This window comes from Hermetia illucens, chromosome 1, assembly GCF_905115235.1.
Source record: "Hermetia illucens chromosome 1, iHerIll2.2.curated.20191125, whole genome shotgun sequence".
Lineage (NCBI taxonomy): Eukaryota > Metazoa > Arthropoda > Insecta > Diptera > Stratiomyidae > Hermetia > Hermetia illucens.
Genome location: NC_051849.1, coordinates 173,754,243 through 173,762,865, shown reverse-complemented (window position 1 = coordinate 173,762,865; position 8,623 = coordinate 173,754,243). Strand labels below are relative to the sequence as shown.

The following is an 8,623-nucleotide window of genomic DNA, read 5'->3' as shown; positions in this document are numbered from 1 at the left end:
TTGCGGTAAATTTTAGATTTGAGACGTTCGTTGATAAGTCGATCACAAAGAACACCAGTTGTGGAACGCCACTTCATTCAGGTTGCGTTAACGCGTGAAGCAATTTCATAACGCTGATAGCGTTGACACGAGGTATTTAAATCGCTCAGTTCTGGGCAGATCACTGCCGCTGACAGTGATTGTGCCTGTTTCATGGGGATCGGTCGTCAAAAATTCAGTTCTGCTTACATTCAATCTGCGACCGTGTTGCTTGAGGCGATCATTCCATTTTTGGACAAATTGCTCGAGATCATTTTTGCTATTAGATGCTAGGAAAAGATCATCTGCAAAAAGCAGTGTATAGAGCGCCGGACATTGTATGTCCCGTTTGACAGTGTCCATAACAAGAACAAAGAGGAGCGGTGAAAGGTCGCTTCTTTGATGAAAACTAACAGAGACACGAAGCGGCTTTGATAGACCCGCCGCATTTCGAACTTTACTTTTCGGATCGTGGTAGAGCAATTGAATCCAGCGCACGAGTTCTTCTTGCACTAAGTGTTGTCGTAAAGCATACTAGAAGAATTCTTGTTCTAGATCCAGAAATACAATGTAAAGAGGGCGATGCTTCTCACAGTGTTTCTCCATGAGTAACCGCACAGCGTGTATTGCGCCAGTAGTTCCGCAGTTCTTGACAAATCCGGATCAATTCACGGTTATTTCAACGATTTCGCGAATATAGTTGTGAAGAATACGCTCAAAAATCTTCACGGTATGGGAAAGTAATCGAACAACAGAAGTAGTGTTCGATATCCTGCGTGCGTTCGTGTCAGCTTTTGACATGTCAATGCAGATCTTTCTCGCCATCCAGTGTCCAGTTTATCGTAAACATTTTTGTAATAGTCCGCTCGGGTGACAGCGACCGCTTTCCTTGCTTCCCAGTTGGCATTCTTATAAATTTACCATTTGGCCAGTGTTTTATCGCCGAGAAACTTATGTCTTCGTTCCTTTTCACGGGCCTACATTTCAACGTCATTATTCCAAAGCCAAGTATCTCGGTTGATGTACTGCTTAGCTGGCTTGGTGACCCCGAGGGTGCAAAGGTTGCTTTGTGGATCGTGTCTTCCATTTGGCTCCATGATTCTCCCAGATTCGTAATGGTTGGTAATCGCCTAAAAACGTAACTATAACCTATTCACTGCGTTTACTTTCTTAAACAACGAGACCTAAATTAAGATAGCTGCGTGCGACATTTATATTTATAGCAGAAAAGGTAGGGCATCCCACTGGAATATTCAACTATTCTCTAACTTTTAAAATTTGACCAAGCTTAACCTTAAATTTAGACTATTTCACATGAATTTGGTGATACGATTAGTAGTTGTTAATGAAATTATGAAGTAATGAAAATTGCTCAAATTTCTTCTTTAGTTACATACTGTTACAAAACCCTAAAGCCAATGCTTTTAGTGATAGCTCACTTCTAAGTCTAAAACTTGATCAAAATAACGAAACAAAAATAGCAATGGAAAGCTTAACGACAGCTTTGAGCGAGTGTACTTTGGGTATCAGATAAACTTCATGGGCGAACATTTAGTTTCATTCAAATTGTAAGTGGATGTGGGCGCTATATAAAATGGATTTATTAATTACAGTCATTTTAGTAATAATAAGTCTAGCCACGTTTATTTATAATTATTTCCAAAAGAAATTTTCCTATTGGAAAGACCGTGGAGTGGTGCATCTTAAACCGTCATTCCCGTTGGGCAATCTATCTTTAAAACAACCCCATTTTACGGAATTTATGGTTGATATCTATAAACACAAAGGTGAAACCTCTCTTGTTGGTATCTACTTCATGACAAAGCCGATCGTAATACCCATCGGGCTTGATCTCATTCAGAATATTTTAGTGAAAGATTTTAATAGCTTTCATGGTCGTGGAATGTACGTGAATGAAGTGGATGATCCCTTGTCTGCACATATGTTTAGCTTGGACGGTGAAAGATGGAAATTGATACGGACCAAGTTATCCCCAACTTTCACTTCCGGCAAAATGAAGAACATGTTCTCTACGGTTGTAACGGTAGCGGAAAGGTTTGTGGAAACTTTGGATGATATTATAAAGCTAGAATCCCAGTTGGAAGTGAACGATTTGCTAGGACGATTTACAACTGATGTTATCGGATCTTGTGCATTTGGAATTGAGTGCAACAGTTTGAAAGACCCCAATTCTAGATTTCGTCACTATGGAAAGAGATTCTTGGATGAACAACCTCTGCCACTTATCATGCATATAATAATAGTACTATATCCCGATTTGGCACGAAAGTTACACATCAGAGCATTGAGGAAAGATGTTACCAATTTCTTTTTGGATACCGTGCGCAAAACCGTCGAATATCGCAAAGGAAACGATATTCAACGCAATGATTTTATGGATTTACTCATTCAAATGACCAAAGATTCAAATGAAGACGGGAAGCTAACCTTAGAACAGATAGCTGCGCAGGCTTCCTTGTTTTTCTTCGCCGGTTTCGAAACTTCCTCTAGTGTTATGACATTTTGCTTATATGAATTAGCTTTAAATCAGGATATTCAGGAAAAAGCGAGACAAGAAATTGTACAGGTTTTAGCGAGCCATGATGGGATACTTACATATGAAGGAATGCAGCAAATGACCTATCTTGAGAAGATAATAAATGGTAAACCAATTTATATTTTAAGATAAAATATTATATTTGAAAAAATCTTCTAATTCTAAACGGTGCCTCTATTCATTTCACAGAAACTCTTCGCAAATATCCTTCAGTTCCATTTCTAATAAGGAGTACCGTCCGTGATTATACAGTGCCAGATTCAAAAATTGTAATCGAAAAAGGGACGTTGCTCTTCATTCCAGTTCACAGTATACAGCATGACCCTGAAATATACACAAGCCCTGAACTATTCGACCCAGAACGTATGTCTGCAGAACAAATTAAAAGTCGGCATCCGATGTCCTTTTTAGCGTTTGGAGATGGTCCAAGAAATTGTATAGGAATGCGTTTCGGAAAAATGCAAACTAAAATCGGTTTGATAGCTTTATTGAAACATTATCGTTTTTCAACATGTTCAAAAACGCCAAATCCAATACTTTTCGATCCGAAGAAGGGGGTACTAACGTCAAAGGATGGTATATTTTTAGATATTAAGAAGATTTGAACAGAAAATATTTAAATTTTAAGTGATTGGTGAACATTTTGAAATATTCGATTTCAAAAATCACCTAATATTTTAGCTTGTCAGAAAGCAATAAAAAATGTTTGTCATTAGCGATAGGTTTTTATTACGAAGCCCATGATCCGCTTAACTCAATGATCTCAATTGCAACTCGTGTTGAAAGAAAGCCGCAACCTATGAGGCTCATAAGGTGGGGCTAAGCGATGGCATGAGAATCAACTGAAATTTGAAATCTGCTCGCCGAAAAGTGGCATATCGCTAATTAGTCTGTAAGAACCATTTCAGATGTTAGTTTTGTTTATTCCGAACCTTCCGTCATCTACTGATAATTGCCTGCCTCGCGCGCAAAAAAAAAACAAAAATCCTATTGTGGGAAATATTACACAGTATCGAACCATGGAAATCAAGCAGAAAAGTACCTAAGAAGATTGGAGGGAGTTGTTGTATCGTGTACAACAGATCGGCATCACAATTGATTGTAAATTATATTTTAAGACATCTCATATTCTCCAAGAAACATTACATCCGAAAATTTTCAAATAGGTAGGCAGGTAGGTATCAGTGGCCGCTCCGAGGAGCCCAATTAGCGCTTTGGTGCGCCGTTTTGATGCCATAAACTCCTAAGACCGTGACTGTTGCTATGGGAGCAGAGAAGCAGAGTTCAGCCGGCTCGGATCTTCAGAGTCAGCCCGTAGCATTCACGAAGGAAAGCAGCTCTCCCACCCTGCAGCTAGAAATCTTTTTGAGGTCCCCAAAGAATGGTTTACCCAGTGTCCGCAGCCTGAATCTAGCCAGAGTTGGGCAATGGCAGAGAAAGTGCATGAGGGTTTCCCTTCCTTCTCCGCATCTTCGGCAATGCGAGTTGTAGGGTATACCGAGCCTAGCGGCATGATCCCCTATGGGCCAATGCCCCGTGCAGACACAGGAGCTCTCGTCATCGGGTTATGTTATAAGCGGGCCAAATTCTCCTTGGCTTGGCGCAGCTTGTAAGCCTTCGCCATCTCAGGCCCGCGCCTGCTAGGTAGTGCGAGTAGACTCCGCCCCCAACAGCCGCCAGCGGAACACCGACTGTATTCGCCGAGGGACTGTCAAGAGCAGAGCCTTGCCTGGCCAATCCGTCAGCCCGCTCATTCCCCTCTATGTTCCTATGCCCGGGAACCCAGAGGAGAGTGACCTTGAGTGCGCCGCCTAGTTGGTTGAGCGCGTCTCTGCACTACCCCACCAGCCGGGAAGAAGTCGTCGTTGAGTACAAGGCCTTGCTGGCCGCTTGGCTGTCGGTCAGAATGGCTATGCTACGCTTAGGGCTCGAATCACGCTCCAGCCAGCGACAGACTTCCAATATCGCCAGTACTTCCGCCTGGAATACACTGGTGAAACCTGGGAGACCATACGACTTGGATACACCGTGTGTATTCGAGAAAACCCCGCGCCGGCTCCACAGGCCCTCTTTGATCGGTCGGTAAAAAATACTGAGTCATAACCTTGCAATACGCCACCGGTCTTCCACTTTGCCTTGGTTGGAAAGTCCACAGCAAAGTTTCTCATGAAGTTCAGTTTGCGTGTGTTATAGTCCATGGCGAATGCCCAGATTTTCCGAGGTACTTCATCTAGGATGTTGCTGTGGCCGTAGGACTTCGCTGCCCAGAATCCGGACTCACTGACGGCACTGCACGCTGCAACGCATTTAATGTGGAGTGCAGGAGTACATTGAGGGCATCTGCCGGGCAGGACTGCAGAGCCCCAGCAGCCTCTGCACATGCGGTTCTTTGAAACCTATTAAGCTTCATCCTATTGTATTTTTTTTTTCAAAGCCTGCTACCATTCAATAGAGCCGTACGTCAGGATCGGATGCACTACAGCGGTGTACATCCAGAGAACCATCCTCGGCCGGAGACCCCATTTCTTTGCAAAGGTTCTCTTATAGGCATAGAAGGCTATACAGGCCTTCTTAACCCTCAGTTCTATGTTCAACCTCCAATTTAGATTAGGATCCAGGATTACACCCAGATACTTTACATTAGAGGAAAGAACCAATCTTTGTTTATTCAGCCGTCGTAGATGGAATTCAGGTATCCTTGTCTTGGCGAATAGTATCGTTGCGTTTTGGTTGGGTTTATGCTGAGCCCACAGGCACACCTTTCGCAACGCTCCTTCCATGATGTCGCTCATAATGGACAGATTCATCCCTGATACTAATATCACCAAGTCGCCACCACCTTCACCCCGCTGCTCTCCAATGTACGTAAAATTTTGTCCATTACTATTAACTAGAGCACCGCTGAGATGGCACCACCCTGGGGCGTGCCTCTGTTCACAGCTCTGGTCAAGTGGTTGCCTCCCAGATCGGACTGGATTATCCTGGTACTCAGCGTGGATATAATCCAATGCGTGAGATACCTCTCCAATCCAATACCGGTCAAGACTTCTTTGATGGCGTTGGTACTGACGTTGTTGAAAGCTCCCTCTATATCCAAGAAGGCAGCAAGGGTATGCTGTTTGTACTGCAGCGACCGCGCCAATTACCTCGTGGAGGGCGGTTTCTGTGGATTTTCCTTTGAGGTAGGCATGCTGGGACTTAGAGAAAGGCGTTCTGTCCATAATCGTCCTTAAGTGAATGTCCAGGATGCGTTCTAGGGTCTTCAGCACGAAAGAGGTCTGGCTAATTGGGCGAAAGTCCTTCGCAGACTCATGACCGCGCCCGCCTGCTTTCGGTATGAAAACCACCCGTGCGCGCCTGCAGAACTGCAGTACGTATCCTAAAGTGATGCAGCTCAGGTAAATCTCAACAAGCACGGCACAATCCCTTCCTGCTGCTTCTGTAGCATGACTGGCATTATGCCATCTAGGCCTGGAGGTTTGTATGCGGAGAAGCTGTTTATAGCCCAACCGATCATATCCCCGGTAATTACCGATGTGATAGTCTCGCACAGCTGGGGTTTCCGGAAACCATCCAAGCTAGGTTCTGACTCACAGTCCTCCTCGCTGGTGGGAAAGTGCGCTTGCACCAGCAACTCCAAGGTTTCGTTAGAAGATTCCGTCCAGGAGCCTTCCGACTTTTTAAGGAAGGATGGACTCTTATGTTCCTTGGACAGAATCTTACTGAGCCTCGCGGATTCACTAGTGCTTTCAATGTTCTGACAATAGTCTAGCCAAGACCGCCTCTTGGCGGTCCTGATGGCCGACTTGTACTTCTTCAGGCAGTCCTTGAATGGCTGCCAGTATTTTTGCCTGTAGCAGATGTTGAAGATTTCCCTGGTCAGCTTCCTGAGACTAGAGAGATCTTCGTTCCACCACGGTGGCAGGGTCTTTTTGCTGTACTTAGCAGGGCACGAGACTTTGAAGGCGGTATCAAATGCCTTCTCCAGAGCCCCGACCTTTGACTCCAGTTCGTCGGTCGTGCCAATCCTACCAATTTGCGCACCGGAGAGTTTGTTCTTAATTACCTGACCAAACTTTCTCCAGTCGATCCTTCTGGGGTCTCTAAAGGGTTTTGAGACCTCTGCGGCGAGATCTAGACTGAAGAGTATCCAACTGTGGTCAGAGAAGGATCTCTGGTCAGACACCCTCCAGTCCTCCACCCTAAGAATCCCGTTGTCGGTTATTAGGGTGATATCAAGGACCTCCTCCCAACCGTCGCAGTTCTCCGAGCAGGGGAAATGGAAGGTTGGTGTACAGCCCCTGTTACACACCGATAGATTTGAAGTAATAATAAAATCAAAGAATGACTCACCTCTTTCGTTGATTTCGGAGCTGCCCCAAAGCGTATGCCTTGCATTCGCGTCGCAGCCTTTCAGCAGGTTGGTTTTCTTTGGTGTTATGGTGTGCGTCAGATGTTGTAGTTCTTCTGGCGGAGCTGATCAGTCGTGACCCATATAAGCCGAGGAAATATACACGTTCTCTGCCCCGCCTGCTCCAGCTTGACCACAACTAGGTCACTGGAACTCAGGTCCGGGCACAGGAAAGCGTGTAGACTCTTCCTCGCAAGAATACATGCTCTAGGTTTATCCTGATCAGCGTCTCCTGTGCTGTGGAATAAATTAAAATATTTGGTTTGGAGCCCTTTGGCTTCCGGTGGCTTCCGTATTCTGTATTAATGCGATGTCGATGTCTTCCTCTAAGAGGAGACGACCAGATTAGCCGAGACGCACTTCGAGTGCTGCAGATTTATCTGTGTTACCCTCAGCATGATCTGCTTGCGTGGGAGGTTTGTCAGCCCCGTCGGACCGTCAATCGTCATCTCCTCCAAAAGCTCGTCGGCGGCGTCGATTGGGTCTAGGTCGTCGTCCGATTTTGCAGAGCGGAACACTTTTACTTTGGCATCCCTGACTCCGAACCACACTTTATAATCGGCCTTTTTCAGTGTTTCCAGACACTCCTCGTTTACAGGCTGGCTGTTTATCTGAGGTTCCTCCTCCTTGATAACAACCCGGTCGTCCATAGGAATCCCGGGGTTGTGAAGGCGCAGGAAATGGACGAGCTTGTCCTTCTCCATGCGAATCTTCGACAACCAGATGCGAGCGACCGGTCTCCTGGGAATCTCGCCGTAAGGGATGATCTTGAGCTTAACGCCCTCCCAGGCGTCGCTGATCTTAGCGACACACGAACCGAGAAGGTCTTTAGAGAACTGGTCCATGCAAGCTATTACGTGGAACCCACAGACCACCTGAGATGAATCAAAGTGGGAGTGAGTCCCTGGTATTTGCCTCCGGTGTCCAGGAGATGCTCATAGACCATGATCGACAGCCTAGCCTCAACACTGGTCCACACCTCCAGCGTTAGTTTGCCGCTAGCAGAATTTCCATCTGCCAGTGCCACACGTAAGTTACTCCTGGCCACGTCGCTGAAGGGCTTCGCAGTGCGTGGCCCGCCGGCTGACGGTTGTTGTACAATGTCCTTCGGATGTTGCTTAGCGTCTGCGCTTTTGCCCACTCTTCTCCGCTTCTTATCTTGTTCGACTTCGTTTTGAGATCGATTGCGTTTTACAGCGATGGGCTTCGACTTCTGCTCGTCAGCCAGGCGTTTGCTATTGTATTCATCAACAATCGCCTGATATTTAGCGAGGTCTTTTTCATCCCGCTCGTCGACAGTACAGGACACCCGTGGACCTTCGCTTTTTAGACGGTTTCCGGCGACCGACATTCTTGTCGGTTTTCGCTTTCGAGGGGTTCCAGGCTGGAAGCCACTAGTCCGTCTGACGCCTCGCTCCGGGAAATCCCTGCGGTTGGTTTCAGCACAACGGTGCTACGGTTGGAACCGAGTATACTACTCTCGACGGCCACTGTCTCCTGGCTGGAGGCCAGCACCTCGTCCTCCGATGATGCACCTGGCATCATCGCCTCCTTTTCTATCGTGGTTTTTGTTTTTTTGATAATTGAGTCCATGTCTTTGTCCCACGAGTAGTCCGGGAAGAATGTCCACCCTGGCT

At 46.0% G+C, this 8,623-nt stretch overlaps 1 protein-coding gene across 1 annotated transcript; it reads left to right on the top strand.

The window, feature by feature from the left end:
• Nucleotides 1–1,604: 1,604 nt before the first annotated feature.
• LOC119646760 (probable cytochrome P450 6a14) lies at nt 1,605–3,250 on the top strand. Its single transcript, XM_038047339.1, has 2 exons — nt 1,605–2,681; nt 2,765–3,250. The coding sequence occupies exons 1-2, from the start codon at nt 1,613–1,615 to the stop codon at nt 3,178–3,180; spliced, it is 1,485 nt and encodes a 494-aa protein (XP_037903267.1). The 5' UTR covers nt 1,605–1,612; the 3' UTR covers nt 3,181–3,250.
• Nucleotides 3,251–8,623: the final 5,373 nt, after the last annotated feature.